Here is a 13,701-nt window from a genome sequence, read left to right as displayed (position 1 = left end):
ATTCAGGCTTTCTTTCACACTCAAGTGTTGGTGGGTGAATTCACTGCACGAGTCACACAAATAGGACACACTAAATATCAAAATCAAGTTCACCTCGTGGCCTGTTTTTTTTTTCCATTTCCCTTTTTTTGATCCGAGCATAAGATTGAAGTATGAAAAAAAACAAACCTTTCTTTTTTGTATCAGATTCATGAACAAATAACAAAATAAACAATGGTTTATTCATTTTCCAAATTTGATATCGAAACTGAATATTAAAAGTTACTTTTGACCAGATTTACAGTCATATTTTTGAACATTGTGATATTTATTTATCTTGTAAAAATATAATGTCAATGTTAAATCTAAATAAAAAAGCAGTGAAACTAAATATTTAGCTAAGCTAATTTGCTAATTAGCTAATTTGCACATTCACACTTCCTGTCAACGGAAGTACCAAGAACTAAATATATAAAAGCTCAGTGATGCGAACGAGCACTGTCTTCTTCGGATAGTCAGACGGAGTGATTGCGCAGCACTGTTAATCTTCCTAGCAGGGTGTGTGTGTTTGTGTGTGTGCTCGAGTAACTAGTGTGCACTGAAGCCCGTCCTTAGCCACTGTTAAAAAGATTTAGCATATTAACTAGCTAACAGTGAGATTGGAATTATGTAGTGTCCCACTGAACATATCACCAGGACTCAAATGCTCTTACAGGCATGTGGGATTTTGATGAATACAGTGATGTGCTGTGGGCTGTCATTTGATACAGCAGGCTAGATGTATAATAATAATAAAATGCTGAAAAAAGAACCACCGTGTAGCTCTGGGATGATAAATGACTCTTTAATTTGCTTCGAAAATTTGCACATGATACTCTTCAGAATACACTGGGGTTAAATGTGTACTTGACTGAAATATTCTATATCTCCGTCTGTATTGTGTAAGTTGCAGCTTTGAAGTGCACCCTTCACACAGCAGCATCCTTCGCACAAAATGAAGGCCAGCCTTGATCACAGGGGTAATTGCTCCAACCATCTGTAAAGACAGAAAAGGTGAAAGAGTTAGATGCTGTAGGTGAACTCATGTTAGATGCAGACAACTGTTTAAGTGTGAGGGATTTTGCTGATGTTATGCAGAAAACCCATACTGTATCTATTCCAAAATTAAGATCTATTTCATACAGACTGGTGTTGGGTCATAAAACAAGGATTAATTTATCCCAGCATCACAAACCAAACGATTAATTTGCAGCATTTGAGTTTCTGTTTTTTGTTTTTTGCTTTTTTAAAAAGACTGGGAGCACACTTGTCGAAACTGAGAACCAACTGTGTGAGTGTGTTTTCTTACAGGCGTCGTAAGTTGAAAGGCATGAGTCGTCGCTGTCTGGAGACATCTGAGTAAAAAATCCCTGATAGAACCAGGAACCATCGAGCCACAACCACTGGTTCTGTAGTGAGACAGTGAAACATATTTAAATAGGAAAATCCAGGCAGCTGTACAATGTTACTGTTATTCTACAGCAATTTTGAATGATATATATTGGCCATATGAGTTGACTGTTTTGTTGTTTTACTAATACCAAAGTGAAGCATAAAATGACAATATGTTGTGACATGCCTGATCGGTAAAGGAATGGTTTGGACCTTATATTAAGTCAAATCAACAGTACACAGAAATCTGAATGTGTTGTTATGTTGTCTCACATCCAGGTAGAATCCACCCAGCCAGGCTGCAGAGCTTCCACTGGCAGTTGTCTGCTGAAAGAGGAAGGAATACTCTTCAAGGTTGTGGACGGAGACCAGGCTGGCCCCTAGGCTGGCACAGTCAGCCTGGTGGAGACAAAGGAGAAAGAGAAGGATGATGCATGTAATAAACAGGAGATAGAGAGCAGGAGATGACTGAGGATGAATGAGTAAAAGATGCATACGGAGAAGTAAACAAAGTAACTGTGCAGCCGTTTGAAAACACTGTGATGACTTGAAACCTGCAAAAATTGATTTTTATTAAACAATCATGGATTGTTTGTGACCTTAAATTAAAGCTGAAAGTCAGCACTTGAACCTCATAAGTCATCATTTGGTGCAGGGTACCACTCTTCCAGGCTAATATGATTTTAAGACCGGCTCAGACTACAGGGGTATATCTGGCTGATTTAACTCCAAATTGCCCCTCTCGGCAATCGAAGGAGAAATCTGGGCTGGGAGCTTGGTTGGTTACGAGGGTTAAATTATCTGTTAATGTGAGGCGTGTATAGATCCAGCCTTAAACCTCGCGAAGTGTTCCAGTCTCATCGGAGCCATATATATATATATATATAACCCAGTCAGCCGTGGAGTCTGTGTGTAGACCCAGAGGTGACTGGGGGTTTATTTTGTTCATGTCAAGTTTGAACAAAGTCTGTTTTACAGAGTTAACAAGGCAGTTGTCTCACTTTATTTTGTTTACTTATTAGACTAAGTTGCAAAGTCACCACTTGTACATGTACTTACAAGACAGGTGGAGCTTAGCATGCTAACTTCAGCAGACATCTTTGTCACATAACACATGGACATCTTTGACATCTTTCAAATCATCAATACCACTTTAATTGTATATTTACATCAGCTGCAGACCAGCTCAGAGGTTCAGAGTTGTAGTAGTAACAGCGGCCCTGGAACCCCATCCAGCCCTGAGGACACAGCATCTCTGGCGCTGTGGACATCCAACAAAAAGAAGATTCAACATGTCACACACTTTCCATCAGTCACGTGTGTTCAAATCCACTTCATGGTCATTTCACCTATGATAGCCTGACTTTCTTTTTTTTTTTTTTTCTACTGCTGCTCGCTACGTTTTGGACATGTTAGACTTGTGATACAAAAATATCCTCCCAAAGCAAAGAGAACTCACATTCTTTGTTTTTGAGAGGTTCCAGATTCAACCTAATTTGTTTCAGGCTGTGCACAGAACTCTGCTCATGTCAGCCTCATAATACAAAGTGTTTGTATAACAATAGTTTGTGAAAAAGCATTGCAACAGGAAGAATACTGCAAGTCTCTGTCTCTTTTATGTTGTGTTTTATGTGCAAAGAAAAACAAAATTGACTTACGGACATTGGAGTTCTTCACACAGATGGAGGAATATTCATAAACATCGCATGGGGAATTGCTCCATGCCTCTGTTAAAAGAAAAGTTTTGAAAAAGGCTGTGAGAATAATGGAGCAAAACATTACATAACTGTACAAGTTAATGAATGTCAACTGATGTGACTGAAAGCTTTGATTTTCCATTCTGAAAATGAAGTCCATGTGTGTGACAAGCTAAATCATTTAAGACAGTCTCTATTGTTTCCTGCTTTTAAACCCACGTAAACAATGAAAAATCAGAGTCCCTGGACCTTCGTGTGTGCGTTCTCTTACCATAAGAATTTAGTAGCAGGCAGGGGTTGCTGCTGCCTGGGTTCTCGGAGCTCCAGCTGTTATTGTAGAACCAGGATCCATCAATCCATAGCCACTGGTCCTGGAGGTAAAGCACAAGATCATTATCAGTGCTTTCCTGCAGTGGAGACTAATTTAAATTAACAATAAATAAATAAATGTGGACAGATAAGAATTAAAATGGCACCATGTAAAAATGAGCACAACAAAAGCCAAGTTGCATTGAGCGAGAGCCTTTTATACAAAAACACAAAGGCAAAACACATTTCAACTGTTTTTTTATTCTAATATTTGTTGGGCAAACAATCCATTAGTAGTCATAATAACACAGAGCTGCCAGTGGTGTGCTGAAAATAATTTTTTTTTAAAACATAATGGAAACCTGCAATGCTTACTGCCTGGTGTTAAGCTTTTCTCTCTTTATATTTTTGCGTGTAGAATGAATGAGCCTCGTGTATTGAATGAATGGTCTTAATAAAGTGAGTTTGCAGGGGGTTGGACACTGAACTGTTTAATTTTGACTGATTCACTTTCGGATAAAAATGCAGAGGGAGTTCTGAATGGATCCAACAAGACTTGACACTATCTTTAAAGAAAAAATGACAAAATAAAATAATAAAAGCATAGTTAACCATGTCAAAGGCTACACTGAGGTCATATGGGAGTGCCCCCTTGCCCCTCAGAACAGAATTACAAGGATTGGTGGTTTAAATCTCCCCCTATGAAATAGGACAACTCTCAAGACCATCATATGTCATCAGTAGTCATCAATGGCATTGGAGTTAACATGTGATTGGGCCTAAAATATCATTGTTTCATCACATTTGTTTTTTTTAATAATAAGTCATGCAGTAACGGACATTATTTTCAGTATAAACAATGGACATATAATACACAGCAGGGTGTTCAGATCATCTAAGAAACAAGTGGTGAAGTTTCAAGTTTATATTATCAATTGCATTGCAGTTTGCATAAAAGTGTCCACACAAAGATAGAAGAGCATACCAACACTGACAGAGACCATAGGCTGACCTTCATTATCAAATGTCACTAGCTCCGTTCGTAAAACATCTTAAAAGTTGATGATATTCTGGAAATTCCTAAAATAATTTTGCGTTTTTTCTCCTGATTTTCTCTGATGCCTTTATTTCTTTGTAGTGCTTCAGATTACTACCCCCATGGCAAATCATATTACATCAGGATTGTACCTGTAGGTAGAAACCTCCCAGCCAAGCATTTTGATTGTCATTATTGTTGGTGAGTTGCTGCAGGAAACCGTACTCTTGAGCGCTGTGGGCGGAGACCAGCATGGACTCGAGAATGGCACAGTTTGACTGGTAAAGGCAAAAAGGACAGAGGGACAATAAGAGACACGTTAAAGTTTTCCATTACAATGTGCACATGGTCACATTACTGTATGTGGTCAAGGTCCGACTTCATCAAGACAGACCATTTCAGATGTGAGATTAAAACAGGCCATCAGGGTATTCTCTGCATTTATTATCCATTTCAAAACAAACAAAACCAAAAGAAAAATATCTTTCTCATTCTAATTTTTCTATCTGTTATTGGAACATGACATATTGTTCTGGTGCCTTCTATTAGTGCTTCAATCAAAAATACATTTTAAAAACACTGCTGTTCCACCCTACTTGCGCACAGGTTAAACAGAAAAATTAGGTAACCGAATACCATGGGACCTAAAATATCAAGAGAGATTTAACATAATGTTTTTTAAATCACATGGCATCATATTTTTACTTTTTCTCTATATTGTGAATATTAATGGAAGTCCATTTCTGCCAGGAAAAGGGCAGAAAAAATAATAAGGCGGGCAGAGTGAACCACATACTGTATATTCTTGGCACCAAGATTGCAATATGCTGCCAGACTGGCATCACCGCAATCTCTACCGAGAATGTCCTCCCACTGTGACACACTGCAGTCACCTATCACACCAAACAAGGAAATGACCTTGGTGCACCCCAGGAATCAACCAGCTCACTGGTGTGACACTATGTTCTACAAACAAGAATGGTGCCATTTAATTATCAGAGATTGTGTCAAAAGTAGGACTTTATAGGTCAAAATTAGTTTACAGATTGTAAATGACCATTTGACCATAAAGCAAGGAACTCCGGGCTGTATGTCATTTGCATATCTTAAAAACCATTTATCTTATCTAATTCAAATTTGACAGGTTTGGACTAAAGGATATGCAATGTCTAATTTGGTGCAATTTGGACACACTACACATTTAATATTTTTACTGAAAAGTAAACACGGCTCAAAGCAACAGCAGGGGCATGGCCTCAGAGCTCTGACTTCATGGCTCTTTCTGTATAATGAAATGCAAAATGTGGGCTCAACAGCATGTCCTGCACTAGAATTATGAATCAGAATTTTGATTTATTTATTAAAAATGATATTAGTGAGTCAGAACTATGATACAGTAAGTAAACTGAAGACTTTTCACAAATTCTCTATTAGACTGAGGTCTGGGCTTTGACCTGGCCACTCCAGAACATTCACCTTGTTGTCTTTAAACCATTTCTGTGGAGCTTTTCTGTGAATGCTTTGGGTCATTTTTGTAGTCAGGTTATAGGTCTCCTGCAGACTGAATCAGGTTGTACCTATATTTTGCTGCAATCATTTCATCCTCTACCTTTACAAAGCTTTCCAGAGCCTGCTGCTGAGAAGCATCACCACAGCATGATGCTGCCACCACCATGCTTCACTGTAGGGATGGTGTGTTTGTGGTGGTGTGCAGTGTTTGGTGTCTTCCAAACATAGTGTCTAATCTGATGCCAAAATGCTCCATTTTGGTTTTGTGAGACCAAAGAACCTTTTTCCAGTTGATCTTGGAGTCTCCTACATGTCTTTGCATGAACTCTTGTTGAGCTTTAATGAGGCTTTCTCTTTGCCACTCTCCCATAAAGCTTTGACTGATGGAGAATCCTGGGAACAGTTGTTGAATGCAGAGCCTCTCCCATCTCAGTGGCTGAAGCGTTTAACTCCTTCAGAGCAGTCATAGGTGTCTTGGTGGCCTCCCTCACTAGTCTTCTTGCACAGTCAGTCAGTTAATGAGGAAACACGTGTCATATTCCTTCCATTTCTTAATGATGGATTTAACTGAACTCTTGGAGATGTTCAGTGACTTGGAAATGTTTGTGTATCCACCCCCTGACTTAAACTTATGTATTATCATCAATAACCTTAACTTACCTTTAGTGTTATTTTGTCTTCATGGTGTAATTGTAACCAGGAATACTGATTAACCAGTGGCTGGCCCTTCAGTCACAGCTGTCTATATACTACAATCACTTGAGATCTGTTCACTGCACTCAGGTGATCTCCATTTCACTAATTGTAAGACTACTGGCACCAACTGGTTTAACCAACTGCTAAATTAAGGTCAGTAAATTTAAAGGGGTTGAATACTTACGCAATTACATATTTTACATTATAATTAAAATAACTGAATTCATCGACGCTACTTTGTAGAAATCTGCAGTCTTGTTCATCGTTTACCTGAGCCTGAGGCCAGGTCATGACATCATTCGCAAAGTAGTAACAACGTCCCTGGAACACCTCCCATCCACCAGGACACATAATCTGGCTTGGTGATAGAGATGTTGGTGTTGTTGTTGATGTTGATGGAGGTGTAGTCATGCAACAAGTTGGTGTGACTGTTGTAGCTGGAGTGGTGGTCAGTTCTGGAGTAGTGTAGTTGTCAGTAACCTCAACAGAAAGAGGCACTGTGAAGAAAAGGAAGTTTGTATTAGTTCAGAAAGATTTTCAGAAAGTCAAATGCAAATGTACAAGATTTATATATCTGCTACAATTTAAAACGTATGAAAGATATTGATATTAGTATATGGCTAAAATTTGGCTAACCTGAAGGAAAAAACAGAATTATGTATTTTATTTATTTAATGTGTATTTGTATAGGGATTTGTACAGTTCCTATTAAAAGGATTCACCCCTCAATTGTTTTCCTGTTTTATTGCTCTTGTAGTGGACCCAGCTCAACAACAAGGTACGCTCAAACCAACAACAAACCTCCTCACTTTACAGCCATAAAACTATCATTAGTAATGTGAGCTAGACTGAGAGTTCGCCCACTTCCACATAAGGACAGCTTTTAACACCTCAAACTGATTTACAAGACCATTACTGAGCTGCTTCTTATCAAAAGTCTGCTGGCAGACTTCCACCACTGAACCACTGTTTAAAGACATCAAGGTGAGTGTTTTGGCGTGGCCAAGTCAAAGCCCAGACCTCAATCCAATAGAGAATTTGTGGCTGGACTTGAGAAGGCTGTTCAAACCTGATCCCTGTGCAACCTGTCAGAGTTTGGGCAGTTTTGCAAAGACGAATGGAGTAAAAGTACAGTGTCCAGATGTGCAGTCCTGATTCAGATCTAGCCACACAGACTCAGTGCTTCAATTTTGTCCAAAGGTGCATCTACTAAACAATGACTTGAAAGGGGTAAATACTTATGCAATCACTTATTTTACATATTATATTATATATTTTTAAGAAACTGACTTAAGCTATATAAATCTGTCTTAACTTTAAAAAAAATTCAATAAAACAACACAAAACGTGAAGCACCAGACCATTCATAACTAAATAAGGTACCTGTCATAGGTTGTGAATACGTATAGAAAAAAAGGTTATTTGGACTCATTCACTCTTAATGCTTATTTTCTTACATGCTTAATGCCTAACCTGTTAACCCCTGTGTCAGGTCACCTTTGTTGTCATGGTAAAAAAAAAAAGGCACATTGCAGTTGCAGTATGGTTGGTTTTGACAGGAAAACTACCTACCTCTAGATTCAGGAAAAGATGATGTGTGATGTGACGTGAGTTAAAATAAGTCAATGATGACTTTGGGTTTCTCATGAGACATAAAAATTGATATAGCCTAGTTACAGATCTCAGTGTGGACAGCTCTGTTCCGCCGGTTGTCCGCTTGTGGCTCCTCAAAGTCTAGCCCACTTTATTCAGTGCCTTTGTTAGATTAGTAAGCCGCAAACACACTTATTACTGTTTTTTGTCTGTATTTTCACGTCTCTTATGTACCTGCTCTTTGAGCTCACTACAGAGGAATGGTTAAACGTTAACAAAACACAGAATTTGTAGTGTTGCAAAGGTTCACGTTTGAGATTTGTTCTTTAATAGCCACTTTTCACAAATGAAAAATCTATTATTCATGAGAGGAGAGGACAAAGACAAGGACAAGGAAGAGTAGTGAAGACAGGAGAGTGCGGAGAGAGCGGCTCACTAGAGCAAACAATGCTGATAATGGAGTGGACAATGCTGTCTCACATGAGCGTCACACAGTCATTTGTAAGGAATACGTGAGTGAACACTAATCTGTAAAATGAACAACAACTGGATGGTCCATGTCGATATGAAGACAGTAGGTTTTGTAAATGAACCAATTGTTTTCTTCATCCTGGCCCTGGCTTTTTTGCCACACTGTGCAGACTCTGTGCAGCGCTACTGTGTTGCGTTACCTGCTGCTTTTCATTTTGGCGTCATATTAACAGGTTGGACCGGATATGGATGGGTGAGTCATGTTCCTCACATGCATGTCAAGCGTGGCTGCTGCATCATTTCATATAGAGATACAGAATCTGGCCACTTTTTATCGCGACACATGTGCTGTTCTTGGTAAAACTGACCTGAAAACAACCTGTCGACAGTCAATGACAGAGTTTAGCTACAGTTTTAATGTCTGTATCTGTAGAACATCTCACAGACATGAAGAAAAACACACAACAGGTGAAGGGTAGTTTTGTTCCTGTGCACTCTCTCTTTCTCTCCCTCCCTCTCTTACACTGCTATTTCTCACTCTTTCAGCAGGGGTGAAGGAAAATCACTTCATCATATTTGCTGCACCAGCAATATGAACACAAACACATGAGTGAGCAGCTGCAGCTCAGCAACACAGCTGCCACGCACCTAAACAAGCATCCTGTGTGGCCACCCTGTAAAACTGGGCGCAAGGGGCTCAGTGACGCGAAAGCTGTCAATCAAAGGCAATCGACAGATTCCGTCAGAGATATTGATGATTATTTAGACAGGATGCATAAGAGATCACCATAAATGTGAACACTGTGACACTGAAGTGTCGTTTTAGGAACACTCCGTAAAAGGTAAGTTTTTTCAAAAACCTTTAGAGAACCCTCAGGTAAGATTCCCTAACGTTTCTCTGAGAGTTATTTTTGAGTAACCTTCAGAAAACATATAGGGAACATCCCCTGACAGTTATATGAAGGTTATACTTGTAAAACTGAAATGCGTGGGTTATGGATTGAATTTCAAAATGTTATTTCAATTCATAGTGCAAAGTGTTTTTATCATGCTATAGTTATAAAATAGTTCTGTATCTATATCTAGCTTTCTCTCTCTCTTTGGACATTTGATTTGCAGTAAGCTCAGATATTTATCATTATACACGTATAAAGAAAATTAAGCCATCAACTGTTAATTTAATCAAAGTTTTGAACAGCACATTCATTGCATGAGCGAGATTGTCAGACGCTCGCAAGAGTGGAGCAAGCTATCAACGGCTGTGGAACCGGTTCAGTACCGCTTCCGGTTTATTGAGAACCGGTCTGTCTGATGAAATTGTTGGCCTTAATCAATTAATAGGTTAGTATTATTAACAGTACGGTCTGAGGTGACATCTTTATGCTGTAGTTCGTCAAAAAAAAACTAGCTAGAGTTTGCTACTGGTAGCTATTAGTCGAGCAATAGCTAAGCTAAAGTAAGCTTGATTAACTAAATTATCTAAAAACTAGTTGAAGTTAATGTCTATCGTGTGTAAAATTTGAATGTACTAACTTTCATGTAAGGTTACTGTAGTGCGTTAACATTTTGTGGGGATTAGCTAGCAGCTGCATAAGTTAAGCGTCGTCAGTTGGTGGTGATTTTTTACAATAGTTAAAGTTGTATTTACATCACTCGATAACTTGAGCAGAGTTACAGAGCAGTAACAATACACAACATGTGTAATAGCAACAATACACAAACTGTGTATTGTTACTATTTGCTTGGTGTTTTTGGTGTTGCCAACCTAAAAAAAAAAAAAACAGTCTGCCTAATTTCATGTCTCTGTATCTTCGCACAGAAAGCCTTCACTTGTGTGTAGATCTTTTTTTCACAAACCAAAACCACCCTGTTGAAGTACATCGGTACTATGGATGTATGGTACCTACGTTTTTATGACTTTTGTTCTGTATAATTCAGTTGAGGTAAAGATTCATGTAGGTTGGCTAGCAGACAGCCAAAGCTTTCTCTCTAGGACACAATAGCACACAACACCTCTCATCTAAAAATGACTGTTAGCTGCTCCACTGATATTGACTGCCTGTTCACTAGTCTTCCTTGTTCTACAGCTCTTTGATATTTTGTGAAAAAATGAAGAAATTGTGCTGATCAATCATGAAACTCCTTCTGGAAATGTTTATATTAACTGTGACGTCGCTATTACAGTATATGCTATCACTATACAGTTAAGGTAAATGATGAAAACTAAAACATAAGCCCAAACTTGGAAACTAGGAATTGCATCCCTGCATGGAGGCTGCCCCCTGCCAACCAAACCCAAATTTCATTTAGCTCTCCACTCCAAAGGTGCTATCAGTTTTTCACCGTTGCAAATGTGACACCTCCCCTGCTACAACCTCATCCTAGGGGAAACACTGTATTCATAAACCTTCCTTAGACTAGTTTATCACTGAACCTGCCCGTCGCCTTCACATTCTGTGACACACACAGCCACGGGTGAAGTCTCGACCTGTGGGACACACTGATCTTTCACAGTACACAAAGCCATTTGCTTCTTATCAATGTGATAAATATGCCTTAATGCAGCTTTAAATCTCATCTGAACTGTAGTTTGCAGAAAAGTCTGATGTTATTTAAATTGTTCTTGCTAAACCTAAAATTACCTTTGCCTTAAACTGTTTTATAGACAGGACTGCGTAAAACACAGGAAGTGAGTCTATGGTGTAGGCTAATGTGAGTGATTTTTGGTTTACGTACATGATGCAGCCCTGACAGAAAGGAAGACACCCAGGAGGATGCAGACAACAGGTGAGGAGTTCATGGTGATGAAGGAAACGTTCCTGCCATTGAAGAAAAGGTTCAATCAATTAGTGCTTGAAATGAACCCCTATCATGGTTCTGATGAGGTGAAGAAGGCAGAATAAAGGCTTACCTGGTCGTTGTGAAGGAGAAATGGGTTTTCCAGTTGGAGGTCCAAAAGTGGGACTCTGGGCACTAGACTTTATAGTCCCACATCGCAAAGTAAACATATTTTTAGTCTAATGTGTACCTAACATGTACGTGATAACCTAATCAGCATGTTTGCAGTCAGATTTCCATTTATCAGTATTTCTTCAAGTTGTATGTTGCCTGCAGGTTCAGTTGCCAGGAGGTCAGACAATCCTCAAAGAAACCTGAACAAACACTCAGGTACAATGTCCTTTGATTTGAGGTCAGTGGACAGTTAGTGAATATGAACTGCAATTAATTTCCAAACACCAAAGGTCGTAAAAATGGTTTGGAGGTTTGCGTCTGGTGTTTTGGGATGTCTTTTTTTCTTTTTGTTCTGATGCTCGATGCTGGAGTCACTGACCCTAAGCTGGCACCTTCTGACTCTGGCTTTCTCGGAAATGAAATAAATAAGCCGCTAATCAGTTAGTGAATATCAGAGAGGTCAGATTGCTTAACCTTGAAGGTGCACCTGATGGCAATTACTGTATTTGTTGTAAATATATTAGTCATTTTTGTATCTCGGGAAAATGTCATTAAGTGCTTAAGATTCCGTTGGCCATTTAAAGCCAAGGTTTTTATCAGTCGTCCTTGACATGTCTCTGATGTTCATCATGTGTATGAACTTATTTATAATTATTTATAATTAAAACCTGAAATAAAAGTCACTTCAAATGTCACCCAACTTGATTTGGATCATGTAAAATCCAGTTTCTCTAATTAATAGCAAATGTCTAAAGTGGAAAGCAGCTGCTTAAAGCTGCACTCATCAATAGCCCCATACAAACAATGAATCAATTAACCATGTGTAACTTGATGGGTGATGCACTGACAAAACCACAACTGTGTGGTCGACTTAGAATCGTAGGTGACCTTGATGTTGGCTGACCTCCAACACGTGTGGAGCTTTTCCATTTCTCAGAGGACTGTCAGGCACTGTGGCAAAACCACAAACCTTGTGAAACATCTGAGATTCGATCGCAATACGGAATATTCAAAATATACTATAAGCTCAGCCAAACTGTGATGCTGGCTTGAATTTGTCCAGAAGCAGTTGATGAAATATGAAGAGATGTTACAGTGGGGATGACTCACAAAGATTGGCAATATTTAAATATTTCAAAATGGAGTGAGCCCCATCAGCGATGCTATTTTGAAGAAACAATGTGAAAAGTTCACCTGCTCCACCCCAGCTCCACTGATGTATACAGGTATATGTGCCTATGTCTCCTTTTATTTCTAAAATCAACAGTCAGCTCCTTGGTTTTTCTGACAAGCAGTAGCTTGTCCTCCGTGCGTCACTGAGGATTGTTGATTTCCTCTCAATATGAACTCTCATCGTTGTTTATAATACGTCTGCACACTTCACAGTAGAGTTCTCCTGAAGACTGGTAGTGCAGTTATGGGTGTACAGTGTGAAGAGGAGGGCGGTTGAGCACACAGCCCTCAGGGGCTCCAGTGTTGAGCAATAATATAGAGGGTGTGTGACTGCCAAACTGAACACTGAGGTCTGCTAGTGAGGAAGTCCAATATCCAGCTGTAGTGTGTTATACTCAAGCCTGAGTGTTTAGCCTAGCTCTGTTTTGGTCAGCTCTCATAGTCCGCTGTACTCAGTCCAAACCCCACACCAAATATTCCGGTTGATATTGCATCATAGTAGGCAAGTCACGCTTCAGTGGAAGGGGCCACCATCATAGCAACAACAAACATCATCATGGCTCTCTCTTTATGGCACTAACTGCTATAACTTAAATGGTGATGAACATTGTGAAATCTTTATGTGTACACTGTCAAAAATAGCGGAGCAGTTAAGAAAAGTCCGTTTGCGTTTCTCCTTTTGAAGACAAGGTTTTTAGGGATTTTATTTTTTTTTAACTAAGAAATACTGATGGACATATCTTTGATTTTAGTTCGTTATATCTGGTAACCATGTACTGACTGGAGACCTTTAATACTTGGAATCCTGTGTTTTCTTCAAAGTAGTGAAAGTGAAAGCTAGATAAAAAACATTTA

At 39.1% G+C, this 13,701-nt stretch overlaps 1 protein-coding gene across 1 annotated transcript; it reads right to left on the bottom strand.

The window, feature by feature from the left end:
* Nucleotides 1-802: 802 nt before the first annotated feature.
* Nucleotides 803-11,710, bottom strand: LOC115579304 (C-type mannose receptor 2-like). The gene is made up of 10 exons (XM_030412818.1): nucleotides 11,633-11,710; nucleotides 11,458-11,540; nucleotides 6,928-7,154; nucleotides 4,605-4,730; nucleotides 3,379-3,478; nucleotides 3,069-3,137; nucleotides 2,580-2,671; nucleotides 1,684-1,809; nucleotides 1,328-1,427; nucleotides 803-1,015 (listed from the first exon to the last, which is right to left on the bottom strand). Exons 2-10 carry the CDS (start codon nucleotides 11,519-11,521, stop codon nucleotides 948-950), a joined length of 972 nt encoding a protein of 323 aa, XP_030268678.1. The 5' UTR covers nucleotides 11,522-11,540; nucleotides 11,633-11,710; the 3' UTR covers nucleotides 803-947.
* Between the last annotated feature and the right edge of the window lie 1,991 nt (nucleotides 11,711-13,701).

The sequence above is a fragment of the Sparus aurata genome, chromosome 1 (genome assembly GCF_900880675.1).
Source record: "Sparus aurata chromosome 1, fSpaAur1.1, whole genome shotgun sequence".
In the NCBI taxonomy this organism is placed as follows: Eukaryota; Metazoa; Chordata; class Actinopteri; order Spariformes; family Sparidae; genus Sparus; species Sparus aurata.
Note: the sequence above shows the minus strand (reverse complement) of the source record. Positions and strands in the feature narration are given on the sequence as shown.

What these genes read in the sequence shown, in the direction of transcription:
- LOC115579304 (XM_030412818.1), bottom strand. Translation starts at nt 11,521, where the DNA reads ATGAACTCCTCACCTGTTGTCTGCATCCTCCTGGGTGTCTTCCTTTCT. An exon ending in TTCTGTCAGGGCTGCATCAT is followed by an intron (nt 7,155 to 11,457) that starts GTACGTAAACCA and finishes TTTTCTTCACAG; the next exon opens with TGCCTCTTTCTGTTGAGGTT. An exon ending in CCTGCTACTAAATTCTTATG is followed by an intron (nt 3,138 to 3,378) that starts GTAAGAGAACGC and finishes TTCTTTTAACAG; the next exon opens with AGGCATGGAGCAATTCCCCA.